At 48.4% G+C, this 21,942-nt stretch overlaps 1 protein-coding gene across 1 annotated transcript in view; it reads left to right on the forward strand.

The window, feature by feature from the left end:
• Positions 1–59: 59 nt before the first annotated feature.
• Positions 60–21,942, forward strand: part of COL23A1 (collagen type XXIII alpha 1 chain) — a 146,726-nt gene continuing 124,843 nt past the window's right edge. Inside the window, exons 1-4 of the mRNA XM_085532091.1 lie at positions 60–127; positions 667–898; positions 1,053–1,397; positions 4,600–4,669. Of these exons, the coding sequence (XP_085388217.1) occupies positions 60–127; positions 667–898; positions 1,053–1,397; positions 4,600–4,669 (715 nt within the window). The remainder of the gene's footprint in view (positions 128–666; positions 899–1,052; positions 1,398–4,599; positions 4,670–21,942) is intronic.

The raw sequence follows: 21,942 nt of genomic DNA on the forward strand, positions 1-21,942 counted from the left end.
TGTCTGTAGGCCCTGAACTCATTGTGGCATCTTTAGGCCCTTCTCACAATGGTTACAAGATGGTCCTGAAGTCTGCAAAGACGTATTGGTGTGGAGCTCTATCTGCTCAGCCTGCCATAGATGAAGGGTGAGGATGTGTCCATGGTTGTAACTCCTGAACACAGTCCTGCTTTATGTTCTTAGGTCGTTTTAGCCCCATTCCATGTATAAGAGCTGTTTCTTGGTCTAACTGTTTTGACTTTGTGGGATGGATCAGAGTGGTTTCATCGCAGCCAGCAGTGAGTGCGGTGGGACCGAGGGCTGTGTGTGAATCCCCCCCGCTGCTTGCTGTCCCACAGCCCTCAGGTGCCAAGCAGGCGCTTGGCTGAGTGTATCAGCATAAGTAATGCAAATCAAAGGCAGATGAGGAAGAATACATGCTGCTCTATCTATAAAGCTAACTATAAATATCAGAAAGTGAAAGGCTGTGTACTCGTGCTTAAGCAGCACTTGTAGCTTTTGCTAATTTGAGGAGTGTGAGCTGGGTCTGGCCGTGTGTTATCTGATGATGTTTTAGAGATGAGTCAAGAGTTGGTGTGACGCAATGTGTAACAGAGAAAGGGGACGTCTGGCCAAGTCTGGAGGTGTTCGGTGTTTGTATAGGAGCAGAGCTGCTCTTATTTAAAGGCTCCCCGCTAAATGGAGTAACACAAGCTCAGGAGGCAGCATCTCCCCGCGCTCAGCTCTCGGCCCGTCTCGGTGCCGCCTCGTGTTGCTCCGCTGGAGGGCGCCATCCCCGCGTGCGGATCGGCTGGAAACGGAGCGGGGCGGCCCGGCCGAGAGCAGCGCCCAGCGCCCCGCACCGCCCGGCCCGGGCTGGGAGCGCTCCCCGCGGGGGGCCGGCGGCGGGCAGAGCAGGGCAGGGCAGGGCAGGGCAGGGCGGCGGGGGTGGGATCTGCTCCGCGTAATTCCCCCCGGGGGGCGGCGGGCCGCTCTCGGAGCATCCCCCCCCCCCCCCTCCGTCCCCGACGCGGGGAGGGGAGAGCCGCCACCCCCCGCTTCCTCCGTTTAAGACCCGGGCCGGCGGGGCGAGAGCGGAGGAGAGCGGCCGCTCCGCAGCTGCCGGCCCCATTTCGGCGGCGGGGCGGGCGCTGGATGAGCCGCCGACGGGAGGCGGCCGGCAGCCGAGCGGGTCCGATCGCGGCGCGATGAGCGCGGGCGGCAGCGGCTCGGCGGGCACCGCCACCTCCGCGCTGTGCCTGCTCCTGTCGCTCACCGCCGTGGCCGTGTGTCTGCTGCTGGGCGCTAAGACCGCCGAGCTGCAGGGCCGCCTGGCCGCCCTGGAGGAGCGCGGTGCCGCCGGCCCCGGGCCGCTGCTGGACGCGCTGCAGCCCCGCGTGGAGCAGCTCCTGCGCGAGGTGAGTGCGGCGGGGCTCAGCGCGGGGCTCCACCGCGGTCGCCGCCCTCCCCGGCGGCTTTTTCGCTCTCGCCGAACTTATTTCTCCCCCTTTTCATTGCACTTTGGAGAGCTTTAACCCGCGACACCCCGCCGCTTTCCCCCTCGTTCTATTCCCGAAGTTAAGCCGAGCACCGAGGTGCCGTTGATCTCCGGGCACTGTAATTCCCCCGTCAGAAACTCCCGGTCGGGACCCGCGGCTCCGCGTGTTGCGGTGCTGAACTGAGCGGCGGAGCAGCGCCCGGCTGCGTCCCCACCGCCCGGAGCCGAGATGTCCGAAACGGCCCCGCTAAAGCTTTGTGCGCTGACACGTTCCGCCCATTAACGAGCGGTTCTCCGCCCGGGGTCCCTCTATGTAAGCGAAGCTCCGGGTGAAGCTGAGCCTGGGGGCACCGCTGGGACATCCCCGCGTGTCCGTGACGGGTCTCGATCATGAGGGATGCAAAAAAACGCGTGTGCGTGGAAGCCCTGAATGGCAGAACGGGGGGCTGCTTGTGGGGCGTCATCACAGCATCTAGTTAACGTCTTTTCTGCAGGCAGGAACCGGCCGTGGCCGTGGTTCTGTTCCAATTACGCCAATAAATGTGCTTAGCAATGGGAATGGTTTCTGTGGCACTGCCTAAGATCATGTGCAGCCTCTTGCTGAGATTTAGTTAAGTGTGGAAAGCTTGTTTTGTACTGGGAGCGCTCGAGTGGAGATTGTACAGGGGAAAATAAAGCAAAACCACATAATTGGGCTTCTAATACAAGAGCGAGCTTGTTGAAACGTTCAGTATGACCAAAGTTTTGTCAGTACCGAAATGGGTAACAGATTGAAGGAATGCGTGGTAGCCATCGCAATAGCTATGAATCCCCATTGTAAACGAGCTTATTCATTTATGATAAAGGTCCAGAACACATCTGTATCGCGGTCACATTCCTCTTCGTTACATAAGGTCTCACTGGGCAGCGTTTGTCCTTCTGTGCTTGGGAGTTTCTGGGGAGAGAGGGAATATTTCCATGGCCACAAACATCAGCCGATGCCTGGGGTCAGTTTTTTTGTTAAACTCTGTTCTGGTCCTTCTTTGAAGTTTACCACAGTATTTCAGAAGTGAAACCAAAGCTCCATATGCTCTTGTGTGCGCGACCCCCTTGTACTTTGTAACACAGCATTACAGCCTTCGCTGCTCCTGGGGTCTGTGGGTGCAATGTATGGAAGAGCTGCACACAAAGAGCTGCAGGCTCAACGCAAACATGCTGCTTTGCATTGCTTTGAGTGTCGTTTAAATGTTTGGCAAGTAAGAGAGGATAGGAAGTAATGAAGGAGGGGTGAGTGTGTAGTTTAGGGAATGGAAGCCAATTTGGACAACTGCAGTCAAACTTCTAGCCCTGCAATGGGTATCCATCTAATGGCACAGAGATGGCTGCTTTGGGGTTGCAGGACCTTTGCTTTCCCTCTTGTTTTCCTTCAGCCCTGCAGAGTCCTGGGTTGATTTCTCTGAACCCTTCCCAGCAGTGCTGTCTGAGTGTGGTGGCATCTCCACCACATCCACAGCGACAGCCTGAATTCGGAGCGCGTCACATTTGTGCTGGAGTGAAAAAGTTAACGTGGGGATGAGAGGAGTGTCCAGTTGTTGTAAACAAAGCCAGACCGTTTTGTTCACAAAGGATTCATTGTCTGCAGTAGGCAGAGAGTGTCCGGATTAATCAGCTTCATGACGAGAACAATTCAATGGGAGAACAGAGGACTCCTTCCAGCATCCAGGACAGGGCAGGCTCTCCCCTGGTGTTCCCAGCGGTGCCTCCAGAATGAAAGAATGGCAGAGCTGCTTCTCTTTTCCTCGAGCACCTTCGCCATCCAAGTAATTGAAAACAGATAAAATTCCAGTGATGCTCTGTTAGATTCTAAGTGGGTGTCACCGAGGTCTCTTCAGATCACTTATTTGCTGCTTTCTCTCAAGCAAAGCGTGTGTGCTGCTATCGTGCTTCCTTAGCACGGCTTCTCTGTCAGGTGCTGTGAAACCACGTGGATGCTTTCAGGATCTCTATGCATCACATCCAAGCTTGAAAAGGGTGCATAGCATTTCAGCAACAGAGAAAGCAATCTGCAGAACAAAGGACCAGAACCTAGCTCTCATATAGCTGAATTCCTCAGTAGTCTGCAATCATCAGATATTTGAATACGGACTTGGTCACCAGCTGCATAAAAGTCAAGCCTGAGCACCCCAAACTCAATAAGAACATGAGTTTTCTCTCTTGTATGTGTCAGAGCATGGGCTCCATTTACCAGATCGCTGTTTCTCTCCTGGTAAATGCTTTGGGTGAGTCAGAGGATTCCCAAAGGACTTGGAGAGTAATGATTGTGGGTGAAGAGGAATCGCCCCCACTCTTGCAGAGCAGCCCCAGCCATGAGTGCTGTGCCTGAGCTCACATAACTTACCTGTCATCAGGGCTCATTAACTCCAGCTTGGCGCTGCCCTAAACGCAGGCACGAACATTTCGGTTGGCTCAGAGAGCAGGCAGAATGTGCTCACATCTGTGTGCAATATGCCACGTGGGCAGATTTGGGGAATTCATACGTGGTTTAGTAGTCCCAACGATCACTTCTTCTCCTTCCAATGGCGACGTGTTGGTCTTCAGGTGGACCTGGGGGTGTGTGAGCACCTCAGTGTCTGCCTGTCACCCCCTCACCCCTCTCCTAAAGAGAGCCATAGTGAGCACTAATGAAAATCAGGAGCATCAGGTGTTGTGTGAGCATCCCCTGCAATGTGACCTGCAGTGCTGTGCTTGGTTGCAGAGCAGCACTTGCATCACTTTGCCTTTGGCCAATGGAGCAGCACAGGGTTCTCTGCAGCACTGCTTCTGCCAACAAATGCATTGAGAAAGCTCAACACGGGACTTAACCTGGGACTGATAACTGTCCTGTGTACATGCACGAATCCATCCCGTGGGACTTGGCACAAATGACTTTGGGGTTTGCAGAATGAGGGTTCTTGCTTAAAACATTCAATATTTGGTGTGCTGCTCTATGCTTTGTCCTGCAAAACTGAACACAGCAGGGTGAAACCATCGCCTCTCCCTCAAAGGAAGCGCGCTGGAGGCTGGGGCTGTTGGCATGCACACACAGCATGCTCTGAGATAGAACGTGCTCCCTAAATGGCTGTTTTTATTCCTTCTCCAAACAGAAGCTGGGCGAAGGACTCGCGAAGCTGCGGACGGTGAGAGAGGCTCCGTCAGACTGCATGTGCCCACCAGGTAAGTGCAGAGGGATCAGCACAGCTGTACTGCGCTGCATGGGAGCTGCCGGCACACTGGGCTGATGCTCAGCTCTGTATTCACCTATACCATGTAAAAAACGTTTCTCTGAGCCAAATCCCTGCCTTGTGCTGGGGGTTGTTGTTTTCTTCCACCTCCTTGCAATGGCCTGCATACGGATCAAGGAGTTGGAGGTTTGGACAGAGCGACCCTCAGCTGTATGAACAGCTTTGCTCAGTTGTGAGCGCCGGGTGTTGGGCCAAACCAATTTAGAAGCAGTAACAAAATCACTGTGGCTCAATGCAAGTGTGATAATTAAAAGCTGCAGCCTCTCTGCTCTTAGGAGGGAGCGATGTCTCCAGCGCTGCTTTGCTGTATGAAAGCTGTCGTTGATTGTTTAGATTTCCTCCCAGAGTTTAATGAACTTCTTAAACTGTCAAAACTTCCTGTTCTGCCGTGGAAGTGCACGCTCCTTGGAAACAATAAACAGCTTAGATTCGTTTGTTAAGGAATCTCATTTATAGCAAGACTCAGTGAGTGCTGTGCTGTCACACTGATGGCATGAATGACTCCGGGCTGAGGCACTTCCAACCTTCTCTGTTGTTGTTTTTTCCCTATAGAAGTAGTGAAAGATGGGTGAAAGCTGTGCGATGAATGCAGGGCTCTGTAACAAAGCCCTGAGAGCAGCAGATTGTTCGGTTCTGCTTTTAAAGAGAAAACCCACCCTGCTTGTCACATGCAGGAGCACTGCAGGCAAATATCTGACATTCTCCTGACGTCCTGGATATGAATGATGGCAGGATGCTCCGTGTTTGTCCATTCTCTCAGCACAGGAAAAGATGTGTGTTGTTGGTTGGTTGGTTTGGCTTTTCCCCCCATAAGATGACATGTAATGGCCTTGGAAATACATCATCAATGCTTCTCTGCAGTGTGTTGCTGCAGTGGCACCAGCGGGCTGTCAGCAGGAAGGCTGTGGGTGTCCCGTGTGCTTCACTGCCTTAGAACCCAACCACACTGGTCACACCAGGGCTGCTTTCAGCTCTCTGGAGGCCGATGGACAAATTGATTTCCTGCCCTCTGAGGCACAGCCCCTTGGCTCTGTGGGCTGCGGCTTGCTGGGCCCATGCAGAGGGGGCACTGCTGGCCTGATTAAGTGGTCAAGGGGCTTTTCCTTTGCTCTGCAGAAAGCAATTGAGATTTAAGAGCTCCTTTGTTGCCAGGAAGGTCCCAATTCTCTTCTGGGTCACTGGGTTTTGCTGGTCTAGAGATAGGGGGAAAAGAGGAGGGGGAAGGCTTTCCCACGTGCTGCTGAATTGCTCGTTACAGACATTAACAACGAATGCCCAGGTAATTTGTGAGCCCAGTGCTTGTTTGCTGGGCAGGGAGTGCTGGAGTGGCCATGGCTGCTCCTGGGCCCCTCTGCTCTGGGGCTGAGTGCTGTGCTGAGGTGGGGATGTGCTGTGGAGCAGTCCTGAATCCTGACAGCTATTCTGGACCAAATTAAAGGAACTTTTACACACAATGCTTTCTTTGGTGCCAAACTGCAAACTAACAGTTCCGCCCCAGCTCATCTGCCCGACAAAAGGATCCAGCAACCCCACAACTGGAAGCTGGCACCTCAGCCATGGCAGCTGCTGCCTCTTCCAGGATGAGCAGCACCGCACAGCTCCGCTGTGCTCTGGGTTTGTTTTGGAGAAGACCCGTTTTGCTTTAAATGGAGTCTGTCTTGGGGTTTTGTTGCTTCATTCTGGGCTGGATGGATGCTGAGGTGCCGGGGCTGGCGGCCAGCAGAGGGGGCCCGGCTGTTTCATCAGGGCCACAGAGAAATCCCGATCATACAGTATTGTAGCAATAGGGAAAGAGCTTTAAAAAAACCCTGCTGCCACATCTCTGATGTTCGGGGTGCTCAGAAAAGTCTTTGTTTTCTCAGCACCTGCATTTGTGGGACTCACAGGGATGCGTGGAGATTAGTTCTGCTTCACCAAAAGCACTGTGGGATGGGGGGGTGGGGGGGGGGGACGACACACTTTGTGTCAGTTTTACTTCTTCATCGTTTGGGAATTTATGTGAGGAGGGGGAAGAATACAGTCATGGGTGTCCTGAAGGGGCAGCGGTGGGTGCAGAGTGGGTGCTGTTGCAGTGAGGATGGGGGTGATGATGTTGACCCCACTATGGAGAGCAGTGGGGTGATGGTGGTGGAGGTGGTGGCCCAGCAGTGGTGAGGGTTGGGGTGGTGGAGGTGGTGGCCCAGCAGTGCTGAGCAGCAGAGCCTTCCAATTTTCAGCGCTCGCAGCTATTTTGGGGTCTGCAGCCGTTGCGTGCTGCCGGTGCTGGCCAGGCTGAGGACAGGCTGTCCCCACATGTTGGCTCACAGCACAGCAGCAGCTCAGTCTTTTTATTGTTGTCGTGCGCTGAGCCAGGCCTGGTTTGCTGTGCAGAGACGCCCCGTCGCGCTACGCTCAGCCTCTCCCCCTGGATGGGGTCCTCACATCGCCTTCCCCATAAGATCCAACTCAGCAGGTGCAGGAGCATTTGTTTACATTGCCTTTAGGAGAGTCTTCAGATCAGGAGCAAGTGGAGGTGGGCTAAAAGCAAAACTAAACCTTGGTGCTTGCAGACACCTTGCTCACAGCTGTGTGCCTGCTGCGGCCGCGTGCCTTTTTGTTTAGCTGTAGCTCCTGAGGCTTTGTGCTCAGCATTGCTGAGAAGCCCAAACTCTGATTTCCTGGCTGCTGGGAGATGCATATCCCCATCTTCATCTTGAATCCATGATGAGAAGCTATCGTATGCTTTGGAACGTATGTATATATTGCAAAGCAGTGTTAAATATTCAGTGTGGTAATTTGATGTTCCAGTTAATATGTGACAAATATTTCCCAATAACAGCTTGGCAACACGAGGGCTGAGTGGGGCTTCAGCCTGCAGTGCTCCATCGTGGGCAGTTCAAACCACGTGTTCTGGGGGAACCGATGGCTGAAAATCCTCCCTACCTCTGCATTCTCAGCAATGCCAGAGGCTTCTCCCACTGCACTTTTTTTCTTTGAATGACTATTTTTCTATTTTAAAGCATGCGGATGGGCTTTTCCATCTTGCTGGGAACATCTGCTCTATGGTTCCCAGCAACTTGAAATCTCTGCCTCATTTTTACTGGTGTAAAATGTTGTCTTCAAGTGTCACTTGCTATCTGTCTTCTCCCTGCTTTGTCTCCCCAGGTAATTAGCACAACAGAATTTCCCTAATTGCTGGAGATCAAGGAGGAGAGGGCTCTGTTTGCTCTGTAGCCCTGACAAATGGCAGATGTTTTCCAGCAGGCCAAATGCAATTCACTGAGCTCCAGCGCAGGCTCTTTGTTTTGCACTCGTGCGTGATAGAAGCTCTCTCTGCTATTTCTGTTTCTATGTCTGGGTCTGCAATTGTGCATTTGTAAGTCATCATGGCTCTTTCACAGCGGTTAAATAGATGTAGAAAATTATCAAATGAAAGTGTTTTGTTTTGAAATTAGTGGCCATCTCTGCCTTTCCGAGCTGCATTGCATCTACAGAGCTCAAGTGTAATCACTGTAACCTCAGGACATGGTTTCCTACCCACTGAAGCCATTCGGATGAAGAACTTTCCTGTAGTTTCTTTAATTTAGAATGAGAAAAGGACTTTCTGAATGTCTTCAAGGTTTAAAATGTTTCCGAATCCTTCTAACCTCAGCTTTTATGAGATCCTCTTTCCATTCCATGCCGTGCCAGTCACTTTCTTTCATCAGGGTTTGGTTCCTCGGTCTGACTTTGCCCACAGGAGGCCAGGATGCTATAATCACAGTACTAATATAAACAGGATTTTCTTGCACTAAACAACAATCCGAATTCTTTCCTGTGTAGAAAAACCTGCACCAGGGTTTTTAAAAGTTACCCAGAAACAGCTCATTAAAGCATCCACCATGATGAACAAATGGCTGCAAAGGGCTTTTGATAGAACAGGCCATAGAAATGCAGGCACTCCCTTTCTAATGGGTCCGTTTGCAAATCTTAGCTCTTCAAAATACGATCCCATCACAGATCTCTGCAGCTCTTGGGAAAATGCTGCTTTGCTCTGCATCTCCTTGAGCATAAAAGTTGCTGCCTGCTATGTTTCATCAGCTCCTTCCTGGCGACCATCCCTGTCCCTTTTGGGTATTGGTGGAAGGCCCTGAGGACATCTGGAGCTGTGTCTGCACACCATGTGTGCAGGGGTTCCATGCTGCTTGGGGCTGCCTGGGCCGGGCACTGCTGCCCTGAAGCTTTGCAAGGCCTTGGAAGTGCTGAGGTCCAGAGCAGTGCACCAGGAATTGGGAGTTTTGCAACAATATTAGTCTTCAGACCACTTCAGCAAAAAGTAATTAAAAATGGTGACATGGATGGGAGAAATCTCTGAACATTTATTTTTTCTAAGTCTGCTCAAGTTATTTGGAGTGTAATGAAAACTACAAAAATAAACCTGACGACCACCGTATCCTCTAGGAGAAGCTCTGTGTAACTGTATCTTTGTCTTGACATATGAAGTCATTTATCCAGATGTGGTATTTTTGTTGCCAGCCTCATCATTGTTGCTGGTCCTAATGGGAGGCACTGGGGCACCCTGGGTCGGTGCTCATTACCTGGGAGCTGCCCATCACCTGCTGGCTGTTTCCTTCTATTTCTTGGTCAAATATTGGATGGCTGTCACCCATGTGAGCAGCAATTTGGCTCTGCAGAACTGAATACTGAAAACAGCCTGGCTTGGCTGGTACCTGCTCTGTCTTCATGCTGTCTTGGTAGTGCCACCATCTTCTATCCATCCTCTGTGCTATAGGATGGGAGCATGTTCCAAACCCAGTGTGCTTTGTGTTGATGTTATCTTTCTGGGTTGATTCCCCCGAAGGATAAATCTATCAGTAGATTTTGGGCTGTTTTGCAGATTTCTGGTCAAGAGAGTCCCTTTCAGTTCTTGTAAGAGTTTCCTTAAAATAAACTGAACTCTGAACTCTGGCACCTAAATGGCATGCTATCGTGTCACCAGATCTGCTCATACCTCATCATGCTTTTATGGGAGGGAGCACTGTAGCTTGTAAGTGAGACCCAAAGCTGCCTATAGCCGAGTCCTAGGAGGATTTGAAGCAAGTAATTATGTGGCAACAGTTGTTCACAAAGAAGTGCCGCTTTCCCAGCTTATGTGGACGTGGGTGTGAATCCAGACAACGTCCACACATGGATCAATGCACTTTACTCTTGCTGCTGTGTTACCAAGATGAGCCAAACACTGCTCATGCCAGCTGGGATCATAAAGCTCCAGGTATTATGTCAGATGTAGGAGCAGAGAGATCAGTGAACTTTTTCTTTCTCTTGGAAGATGCGAAGAGGCTGAGTGGGAAAGCCAATAAATATGATGAGTGAGTTCATTTGATGGCTTGGAGTTGTTGGAGACAAAGAACAAGGGTGGGTTTGGGGGGAAAACTGTGTCGGTCATGAAACATTTGTATAAAAGAGATGAAAACAGAGCAATTCGTGTTGGGCTTCTGCTCTGCGATGCTCTGTTCTATGGTTGTGCCTCCCTCCAGTTGCACTTTTGATTCTGCAGAACAGCCACCTTCCATCCCCATATCAACAATGGCAGGTTTCTGTCCAAACACTCTCCCCCCAGCACCTCCTGGCATGAGAAACAGACCTTGGGGTCTCAGGGATGCTTATCTACATGTTATCTGGTCAAACCCATTGGAGAGCTTGCTTGTTTTACAACTGCCCCATCCTTTTGCTTTCATTCACGAGACTCCTGGGAAGTCAGTTTGAGTTCTGCCAGCAGAATGGAGCAACGAGGCAGGATTTTCTTTTGCCAGAGGATTTCTTAGCTGAAACTGCATTAATTAAAGCATGTGGGAATTTTACAGCATGAAAATTGTCGGTCTCGAGTAGCTGCTGAGCTCAGTGCATCCCAGCCTTAGTCCTGAGGGGTGGCAGAGATTTTGGTGGCTGTGGATGGCCCAGGGCTGGTGCTGCACCATGTAGGAGCCCACTGCTGCAATGATCACATGGGGGTCTCTGAGTGATGGGTCCTTGTGGTAACTCTGCACAGAGAAGCAGCACGAGGGGACTGTCAGGTGCTGGTCTTTTTTTAATTGCACTTGTCTTGCTGTGATAACCTAGACAGTAAAAAGGATGGATTTCTTTCTGCTTTTCTAAATCGGACCCAAGAGGCAACAATTCTCATCATTTCCCAGCAGTGACCCCATAGTAATCCCAGAATTTGTACATCCAGCCCTGGGGGAGGTGAGTGTCTCTTTGGGCTGTGGTGGGTGCAAGCACTGGTATCAATATAGCTCCGCAGGTCGCAATCACATGGTTTGGTGATCTAATTAAACCTCCACCTGTTCTGTGTTTATCACCGTCAGTCTTTGTTTTATCACGCGACAGAAGATGGGCTGGTGCTGAGGTACTGCTGAACACCAGGACTTGGCAGACAACGTGCTTCTTTGGTTACATCCCTGAGGCAGATGGACTGAGCTTCTGTATGAGCAGACCAAAGAGCTACTGAAAACTGAGGGGGTGGCACTGTCAGTCCCGCATCTCCCCCTGCCCACTCAGTATGTGCTGCTGTGCTTCTTTTCCAGTGACATGGTGGGACAAAAAGGATTAGAAAACACAGGTGTGAGATGATTGAGGGCAGACGAGGGACTCACGGAGGAGATCCTGTTGCAATATTAAATATGAACTTGATACTAGAAGCCCACCTTGTTCTACAAGTTGAAAGGGGTATTAGTGAAAGAACTTATGCTCATCTTTTAGGAATTTCTATGGCCATACTGAATATTGGTTAGGGTAGAGATTCAGAGCTGTGTTGGTTGCATTTCTTTCTAGTTTCTGGCACAGTTTAAATCTGGACTATTTATTTATTTAAGACATTAAGAGAGCTTGGCTTCTGCTGAACTGCATCTGACTTTATGGTTCAGCTTTGAAAAATGACTTCAATCATGACCAGACTTGGATGCCAAGAGAAGCTCATCTTTGCCTCAGAGAGGCTGTGTAATACAAATTAACTTTTTACTCCCTATGAGAGACACCCAAGGGCAAAGGGTGGGCATCAGACACAAAGCAGCTGCTGCTCCATTGGTCTGTGGTGTGGGAAGCCACCCACATGCTTTGCCTTTGGGGAGAATCATTGCAGCAATGAGCCCTGCTGTGCGGAAGCTCAGGTTCACAGCTCCTTTCCTTTAACACCTCCCCAAATCCTCAGCTCATCAGGAGGGACCCACTGGTGTGACTTGGTTGGGACCGTTCATATCAAGACAGCTCCTGCAGAGGACTTGGCTCCAGATCCACATGGGATGGTTCCTACACACTTCAGAGAAATCCCACGTTTCTCCCTTTTCTTTCTGGCCTCTTCATAGCATGACTGTGGTCCTCAGTAAGCAGCACATGGTGCCCAGCAGCCCTGGGCAGACCTCCTAAGCCCATGCTCTGCACATCGGACCTCTGGTGCCCCAGGCTCTTAGGCTATTTCCCAGCAAGCATGACATGGAGAGGGAGGTATTTACCAAGAAGAATTAAATAGGTTCAGCGGAGTTCCCAACCATCTGTACGCTTGTGGTCAGACCTCTGAAAAAAATAGTAGTGCATACGAGGTCTATCGGTACAGTACATCTGGAAATGTTTCCTTCTGGCTTGAGTTTGTCTGGGTTTTCTCCCTGTTTGGTGCTGTCTGAACAGTCCCTGTTTGTACTACTCCAGCACAAGGCAGGCAGTGCAGGAGGACTGAGTGGGTTTGTGCTGCTTTGGTGCTAAGAGAAATTGAAGGGTTTGGGCGAGATGCTGAACAGGCTTTTCTTCCTTTTTTTTCCCTTTTCCCCAGCAGATCAGTCTGAAGGATGAGAACAGTTGTTATTGATATGAACTGACTCACATTTTGGAAGCTTTGGCAGTAACTACTACCAAATAATGATGCTCCTGGGTCCCTACTGTGCAAACATTTAAATATGTTCAACCATGTTGTGCAGGGTCCCTGTCCATTGACTGAAGCACGGCACTGGTGGGACCTGAGGGTGTGACTGATTGCAATAATGAGTCTTGATAGGAAGTTGTAAGGAAACTATGTCTGATTTTTTAAGAGAAATCCTGGCTCTTGGCTACTGACAGCTGGTGTTCACTTGTCTGAAAATAACTGTTGGGTTTGTTTTGTTTTGGTTCTTGCTGGAGGTGCGTAGATGTGAAACATGCTATTGGAAGTGGGCTATGTACTGCTGGCTCCTGTGTCACGGGTGCAGAGACTATTTAAGGTTTTCTTCCTGAACTTTGTGCCCTATGACACAGGTTTTTCAGCTCAGTCCTGCAGGGCTTTGCATAAATGTTTGTCCTCAAGACTGGGGTGACAGCAGCCTGGGGGTCTGCCCCTGCCCTCATCCCTGGTTTGGTTCCCTTTGGTTATAGTGACACAAGAATACATTCAGGCCTTTGATAAAAGCCAGGCTTCTCTGCTTGTATGAAAGGAAAAAACCAAAAAGTAGAGGGGGGGAGGCTGTGTTTTGTTAAAGTAGGCACCTGGCATCTAGCAAGAAGAAAAAAAACCTTTTTTGAGCTCATGAGAGAATCTGAAGGTAGGAAGACCTTTTCTCCATCTTCCCTGCCCCACCACATCAAGGGACATTTCCACCCCCTACCTCCTGGCAATGGAGCCCCACATTTCTCTTCAGCCACATGGTGGTGTTCATAAGGAAGAAAGCCCTTCATGTGTACACCATCCCTTGTGTAATTCTGTATACATACACACTTACTATTGCTTGTTAATATTAAATGTGCAAAACAGAACTCAATGAATGCAGAAGAGAAGAGGAAAGATAAGCACATTCTTTCTCCTTGGTGAATAAATACCCATCTTCTCTTACAGGGTTTTACTCTCTTGTTTTTGCTTTCATTCGTTTGCTTTTTTTGTTTGTTGTTGTTGTTTAGTTTGTTGTTTCTTGGTTTGCTCTGTAGATCTTATCTCCTCTTTGCTCCAGGTTGGCCCTGATGGATGACTTTGTGACAGGAGCCCATCCATACCCAGGGAATAACACTGTGGGGAATGGGTGCCACTGGGTGGCTCTATCCTGATTTGGTTTGAGCTGATAATTACGTGTGGCTTGAACAGTTTTGTCGATCTGTGTTACTGTAAAATGGATTTGATATCTTACTTTAGAACCCTCAGCTGCTTGCTTGGGATTCCCCATGGCTGTGTCACTGCCACATGTCTCCGTGCCCTTATTGCCCTGAATTTCAGCCGCTTTACGCAATGAGCTCAGTGCCTCTGGCAGAAATCCCATACAGAGTAACCATATCGAGCTGGCAGTGCCAAGCCTGGCACAGGTTCCCCGAGGACTTTGGCTTTTGCCACCAAACGAAGATGTTTTCTTTTTCCTGGGTGTAAAACTGCATGCAGTCACGGAGGGAAGCACACATTGAAGCTGTGTCATTTGGGATCCCAAATCCCATTTTGTAGCATCATCACATGAAGGAGTGCTCTATTCCCGTTGCCTGATGTGCTGGCAGCCCCAGTGGGGAGCACTGGACCTCTCAATGCCTCAGAGCGTCCTTGTCAGAGCTAAGTAATAAGAAACACTTGGTAGACTTAAAAACTTGCTTATGTTAAAGCTTTAAATCTTTAAAAGCCCAAAAGCACATTTAAAATTGATGAGATCACAACATTTTTTCCTCTCAGCTGTACAGCTCACAATCCCTTTCCATGGAGAGAAGAGCAGTGCTGACCCCAACTAGAGATGCAGAGGGGGCTGCAGTTGCCCTGGAGGGGCTGGGACTCATGGCTTGTAATGTTGATCTTGCATTGCTGGGTTGTCCCCTCACATCCCCCTTTGCATCCTCTCTGCCTCCAAACTACTGCTTTCTTTCCTAAAAAAGCCTAGAAAGACATTAAGGGTTTTCCCATTCTTCTGAATATCTCAGGGAAGGCAGAAAGAAAAGCAGGGCAGCTGCTCTCCCTTTTCTTGTAACGAGGAACAAGCTGTTTACCCCTTCTCTGCACACAGGTGGCTACTATGCAGCATTAACAACTACTGCTCTCACCTGCTTTTGCCAGTAACTGTGCACAGCTGGTGAGCTGCCTTCATCCCAGGTATGCTTCGGGGTTCCCTTTGCTCTTCTGGCAGTCTGTGCTTGTGGTCAACTTGGGAGGACTCAAGTTTGTCCTCTGAGCAGCCATGAAGCTTTTCATCACCAGACTGAACAGGGCTTGTGGTTTCCAGGAGGTCAGGACGTGGTTCTGTGGTGAGTCTCATGGTGTTTATTATTTATCAGCTCTTGGGAAGGGGTTGTAAAGTGAGAATTTATGTGTGTTTCTGTTAATGCTACTTGAGGCCTTTTCTGCCTGAAGAGGGGAGTTAAATGTTTGAAAATACCTGGATTCCTTCTTCTTCTGTGGTTGTCCTCTTGGGTTATGGGATGGGGGGTTAGGGTGTACTGGAGTGAAAATCCTCTGGTTTTCTGTTCGGGAAGACAAGTTAGCAATAGAGCTGGTTGGTTTCTGCCTGTGGCAGCTCTTCCAACTCAGCTATGTGTGTGTGCTACTGTCATTGTGTTGTTTTGCTTTTGTTACATTTGCTTGTTTTTGTTGTTATTTGTGCACAGAGCCATTACAGTGAGGCAGAACAAACCCTTTTGGATGAAGGAAGCATTGCCTGGGATGGGTGCTGCAGAATGCAGCGGGGAAGGGGAGCAAACCCTGGATCTGGAAGGGGGTGTTGCTCTGTGAAGCACCATGATTGCTGATTGCAACTTGCTGCTTTTTGGTGTTGATGAAGCTTGAGCTGGTGGCCATTTGTGGGGCTGGAGGCAGGCACGGAGGTGGTGCTGAGCTTGTTGGTGCTGAGCTGCTTTCAGACCCTTATGCTTGGAAGAAGTCTGCAAAGCTTGGCTTGGTGTAAAACGGGACCCTGGGTTTTTAGGCCATTACTTTCTTCAGCGTGGGTTGTATGCTTGCCAAAGGAAAATGAATGGGGCCAGCTGAAGTGTGGCTCTCAGCTGTTCCTATGCAAATTAGGATAAAGCGATGGGCCTGTGGTCGATACAGCCATTAGCACCAGAGGTATAGACTGATACCATGCGCTAAAGGCAACTGGTGTTTTTCCAATAGCTTTAAGTGCAAAAGCTGGAAGCAGCAAAGGAAGGGGACAGAGTGGTTGGGCCCAGCCCAGGGATGGAGGGTTTGAGTCCTCCTCCTGGCTGCCAGCGTGCTGAAGGGGAGCCAGGAGCGCTGCGGGCTGTGAAATGTTTTTGTTTCGCTTCATCAGGTTTGTGCAGCCAAGTCCTAATCGAGGCTGTCATTTCCAGGGAGGGAAAATGCAAAGGCCACGTTCTGAATACCTCTGTGTGACTATTGCAAGGATGGGGGGGTCCTTCCCCAGCGTTTGAAGGGCGCTGCGTGTTTGTTTGTGTTTTATTTTCAAGTCAGAGAGGGTTTGTGTGTGTACACAATGTATATTTAAGCAGCACAGACTGATTTGCTGGCTGGAACCACGAGTGTTTCAGCTGAACTGAAGCTTTCTAGTGCCAGGCATTGCACACAGCTCCAATCAGCTGGAGAGCTGCAGCCAAATTCTGCTTTGTTTTCAGCTCATTTAGGTAAAAATACAGCAAAGATGTGCATGTCCTGCTGCCTGGATCTTTAGTTAGGGTTTGGTCTATGTGTATAAACATCACTAATGTGTTATCACTTAAGCCTCTACTTTATGTTCACGTGCAACTCTTCAGCTCTCATTAAAAGTCACAGTGAATAGCAAGCTGAAGTTCTTTGTCTCCAGATATTTCGGGGCTGGAGAAGCCCTCTTGGTTTGATGTCTTCCTTGGCATGTCAAAAAGCATAGACTGCTATTTCCTTCATGGGCTTCCCACCCTCTCAAAATCGGTTTGTATATGAATATTCAGAACAAAAGATGACAAATCTTCACCATCTATGTTTTTCACCTTGGATAAGGTGTGACCTGGGGGGAGAACTGATGTAGTCTGTAGTTAAACACTGCAGACAAGCTGGTCACAAGAGTGAATTTGCTTTGCAACTCACTCCTTTCCATCTCATCATCTGCTCATCACTGCTGGTTTGTTCTTGAATCCTTTCCTGATTTTCTGCTACGAAGTCAAACAACTTTTCCCCTCTCAGAGAAGCAGGAGGGAACCACAGTGAATAAACCATAGAGAACAGAAGTATGCATCTTTGCAGCAAGCTGTTTGAAGATGGGATTTGGTCAGAAGCCCTTCCTCCTCCAAAAGCCTTCAGAGCTGCTCCTGCTCTTACCTTACCACTGTGCTATTGAGTTAAGCCCCTGGTGGGAATGTAACCTTTAGTCCTTGGGTTGTAGTCAGTGCTGGTTCCAGCTCTTGCTGATCGTTATTGGTTCTGGTTATTGTTCACAGATTGGTTTATTCTTTATTAGGGTTGAAAGGCTTTTATTAGGACTGAGAGATGTTTATTAGACCAGTGTATGCATCGGTTTGTCCAGTTGTGGTATCCCGTGCTGAACAAATCACCTAGAAGAATATCATATTTCCTGCAGGTGCTTTAACTGTATATTCTGTAATGCTGTGGTACCACTCTTTAAATAGATTGACCTTTCAGTTCCAGTTCTCTGCTCTTCTGCCAAAATAATTTCCTCTTTGCTCTGGTTCACATTACCAGATGGTGAAGCTGTTGATTGTAGCTCTCAGTGTGGGTGCTGCTGTCCAAAGCTGTGCTTTGCTTGCACTTTAAGCAGAACTGATGTTTGCGTTGCAGCCTGTAAGTACAGAAGAAATCAGATGCAGGATTGAGTAGTGCTGTCAGGGGGAAATTGTTTTCTGAGTTAGTTCATGGTGATGTGCTGCACCACTTCTGCAGGGACACTTCCAACTGCAGAGTCCATTCTCTGTGGCTGAGCACATTATTGTGATGGCACCAGTCTGCTGTAAGCATCCTGCTGCAAGCCTGCAGCCTCCATTGCAAGTTTGCAACAGGTGAATGGGAAACTGTTGTGCTAAACTATGGGGTTGTTTATCTGACCATACCTGAGATCTGAAATAGTTAATCTGATTTCAAGAAACGTTCTTTAGTGGTTGAAATGCGTGCCTGAAGAACACAGATGTGATGTGCCATCTCTGCCAGGCCCTAATAAACATGGCTTTTTGCAGCTATTCACCTTTTGAACTGCATTTGTTAATACAGGAGATCAAATTGTTTGTGCTTGTGGTAGAATTGGTGTTGGGATGCTCGAGGCATTGTTACTAGCAGGGCAGCTGGGGAAGGAGAATGGAATTTGGGGTGAGAAAGGGTCAAAGCAGCAAAGTTGGGAACTGGCTGGATCCTGGTGATATTCAGTATGTGAAATACTGGCTTATATCAAATGAGGAGATGGTCATGGCGTAATTCAGCAAAGAATGGCTCTTAAAATTGTGTGGCCTTTCTTCAGATTTTTTTCTTATTACACTAAATAATCTCTGGCTTTGACATTTTAATTGGTAAAGCCCAGATGTGAAAACTTTCCACCAGATCCTGGCAGAAATCCCAGCAAACTGTTTCAGATAGAGAAATTTAAGGAGATGGGAAGGGTTGTTTTTTTTTTGTTTGTTTGTTTGGGTTTTTTTTGCACTTGTAAATTCTATTGTTTAAGAACTTAGCAGCTAACATCAAACTTTGGGCTTTAAGAGCAGCAAGGCAAGTCTTAATGATGGCATGGTGGAACTGCTGTTTGAACACGCAGCAGTGTATTTAATGGTTGAGCAGTGGGAACCTTTTGACGTGTTTGTTATGTGGTCAGAGAGCCAGGCGTCCAGTTGTTGGTGTTCAAGGCAGAGCTAGATGTGACTGTTAGAGCACTGCTGCTTTGAGTCTTGTTGCCTGTTACCTTCCTGCAGGGGACAGGCTTCTTCCACCTGCTGGTTTAGTGAGCAGTGGATTAATTCCTTTTGTACCAGGAGAGGTAGGAAGTATGCATAACACCTACAAAAGATAAAAAACCCTACAGGAGTGATTGTTTCTTAAATGCTTTTGAGTCTGTTTGCTGTAGTACACAAGCTCCTTCAAAGGCAGCAGCCCAGCAGTAGAGCATCTTCTGCACATCTGGAGCATGCCTAGGGAGCTGGAGGGAATCCCTGTGGCTGTTTATTCCTAAAATGAAGCATCCTGGCTCTGTGCATGTATAACAGGCTCTTTGGTGCAGCATACTTCTCTGGGAGGAAAAAATGGAGCTTGAATGGAATTCATGAATTGTTTTGACCGGTTGTTGTGTTGGATGCTTTTTGGCATGAAGGCTTTATGGCCTCTGGCTCTCTGAGCCCCTTGAGTCCGGGTGGAGGGTGAGTCCCTGCCTGCACTACACTTGGTGGCCCAGTGTATGCTTGTCTTTCACTGCTTTAAGGTCGATTGTCAATATCTTCTTGGTCATGCTGCTTTGCAACTCTTGTGTGCAGTCACAGCTCCCGGGTGGCAGGATGGAAAGAATTCCCCGCTTCGGAGTCTGCTACAATTCCCAGATTGCACATCGTTAATATACGCCCATTTGATTAATATACGCCAATTATGATTAAGAAGTGTGGCGATGGCCATCTCTATTTCTCTGTGGGATGTGAATGTTGGGCCAACTAAAGCAAGACTTTTACACTCAGATTGCCTGTAGCTCAATGTCTTCAATGTGGTGTCAGATCAGTTCAGTAGCTCTTGGGGGAACTGTAGGCAGTATCAGACAGCCTTTGTTGTCTGAACAGCTCCCTTGTCCCAGTGGAGAATGGAAAGTCAGCAAAAGAAGATGGAGAACATAGCAAGTCCTTGTGATCAGTCTGGTAAATCTGGTAAATGTAACTGGTGCCAGTTAAATACTGACCAAGAGAACTGCTGGGGTTTTTGCGTGCTGTTGGACATGAGTTCCTTAAAGGCTCTTCCACAGAGCTCTGGCATCAGGAATCACAGCAAGGCTTCTCTGGTGCTTCTGCTGACATCATAGGTTCCCATAGTTAACGTACTGATTGTGTTTCCCCCACCCCCTGTTGTTTTGTTGTGTTTTTGGTTTTTTTTTGCCTGCAGGAAAAAGTATCATCTTCTGCAAACCCTGTTTCTTATTTAGCTCTGGCTTCACAGAATGCCTGTGAAGATTGGTCTCCATGAGAATCACTTGCAGATAATCTTCTTTGCAAACAGAGTCCTGTAGTGCATACGTGTGCAGCAGGGTTGGCTTCTTCTGGGAGCTTATGTAATGGTTTCTAGATGGAAAGGGAAGTCTGAGATGAAATAGATCATGACATTTTCAAAGTTTATGAAACAATAAAACAATAATCATGGTTAAAATTTGATAAATATGTGGTGGTGTTTTTCTAGCACAGAATACAGTTCTGCAATAAACCGTAATTAATACAGTCTGTGTTAAACAGATTAATTCCTTTTAAAATCAGAAACTTTCCATGCCCTCAACTCAGACAAACATGTGTTTTAGCAGCCAGCGTCTAACCCGAGAAGAACAAATCTTTTTGTTCCTTTGTTATTTTTTAATGTATGCCTTGAGCAAGGACCAAGTACAGCTCAGAAGCTGCTCTGGGTGGCATCAGACTCTGCAAATGTGCACGTCTTCTTGCTGGGAAACATGTACAGCTTAATGTCTGTCTATATGGGATTGAGTGTGTTTCTTCTGAGGAGTGATTTCCTCACCAGCTGTGGTGCTTTTCTCCAGCTGGCACAGTTTCATGCCCTTTTGCCCAGCACGTGGCTATTGGAAGAGTCACAAACTTCCATGGGAAATAACCTCTTGAATGAGGAGAGCTGCTGGAGATGGTTTGAGCTGAGCTTCACGTTGCCTTCAGCTGGAAAGGTGTGTGCTATTTTCTTGCTGCTCAGGAATGTGGTTAGGATCAGTAGCCAAACTCATTTCTTTGGTTAACCAGGATGTCAGACTACAAAAGGTGTTGGATAGTGTGGTGGAAGGGACTGCCTGAGGGACTGTTCTTCCAGCAGAAGGGCTGAAAGAAACACATCTGAGTGCCCAGATCTGCATGTCCAAGGCTGTGCATCAACTCAAAGCACTTTGTGGGTGCCATCTAAAGCTTCTGTTGTATCAAGCTTTTAATTTCTTGAGAGCTGGAAGAGTGTCTTAGTTTTCTATGTTGCTAAGATGAACTTTGTACTTGCTACATACACCAAATAGGATCTGCTCTGAGAGGGCACCTTTTCACCTCTATCCAGCTGTGGTTTTCCTAATAAGTGTATTTGAAACAGATCTAACTGCCAAGGAAAACATTAACTCTTCCTCTTGCTGGGAAGAGAGGATTAAATTCTGCTTCCTGATGTGATGGCTGGATTTCACACAGGTAGTTCGGACCTCATAAAAGTCCATTTTTACAGCTTAAAAAGGAGATTTTATATTGGCACTGACTTGTGGCTTCAAAGAGGGTATACTTTGGCTGCAGGCACACAGATCTTGTTCCAATGGAGCAGAGATGCCCAACCTCATACCAGCAATGTAAAAAGCCCCTCTCACGGCTTCTGCTTTTCTGTAAATTTCAACAGTAACATAAGTTGTAAGAAGAGTCCAGTGAGGCGAATAGAACTGCACATAAGTAGGTGATGGATATATTCATCAAAGCTCGGTGCTGGTACAGTTTGCATTGCAGTTGCTGGAAGTAGTAATGGTGGTTGTATCACATCTTCCCCTCAGCAGCAATGCATGGGGTACGACATCTGGAAAAAGCTGGAGCTGTGTGGCTGGGCATGGTGGGGCCTCTCCAGTGTATCAGGTCTGCTGCAGCCTGAGGATGCCTGGGTTAAGAGGGGCTGCGTACCCAGCAGCAGGCGGCTGCATCCCGAGGTCCCAGCAGGCTGACAGCACCTGATTCTTATTGCAGAAAGCCAAAGGCAGGCTTCCCACTGAGAGCAGTGACTGGAAATAACAACGTAAGCAAATGTTTCTGTAGAACTCGGATTGCTCATGTGTGAACCCATGCTCAGAGCTGGCTATGGTCTATGCTTTGCTCCATGGATGTGATTCAGACCTGTTGTCCCAAGAGTACGGGGTTTGCTGCAGCACTCCAGGTAGCTGTGAGCTTAAAGCAGGAATCATTAAGTGCAAAAATGTCTGTCTTAATTTGGGACTTAGGACTCAAAAGCTGATGACATGCTGTTGAATGCTTCCTGTATGAATATATCAACTCATTTGTTTACAGAACTGAGTTTATCATGTCCACCGATTATTTATTTATGATTATTTAACATCCCTGGAATTCTTCAGACAGGCACCTTGTGCTTTCATGTACTAAAAGTTCAAAACCCAATAGCTG

The sequence above is a fragment of the Coturnix japonica genome, unplaced genomic scaffold (genome assembly GCF_054131305.1).
Source record: "Coturnix japonica strain WE unplaced genomic scaffold, WE-NBRP24 Scf048, whole genome shotgun sequence".
Classification (NCBI taxonomy): Eukaryota; Metazoa; Chordata; class Aves; order Galliformes; family Phasianidae; genus Coturnix; species Coturnix japonica.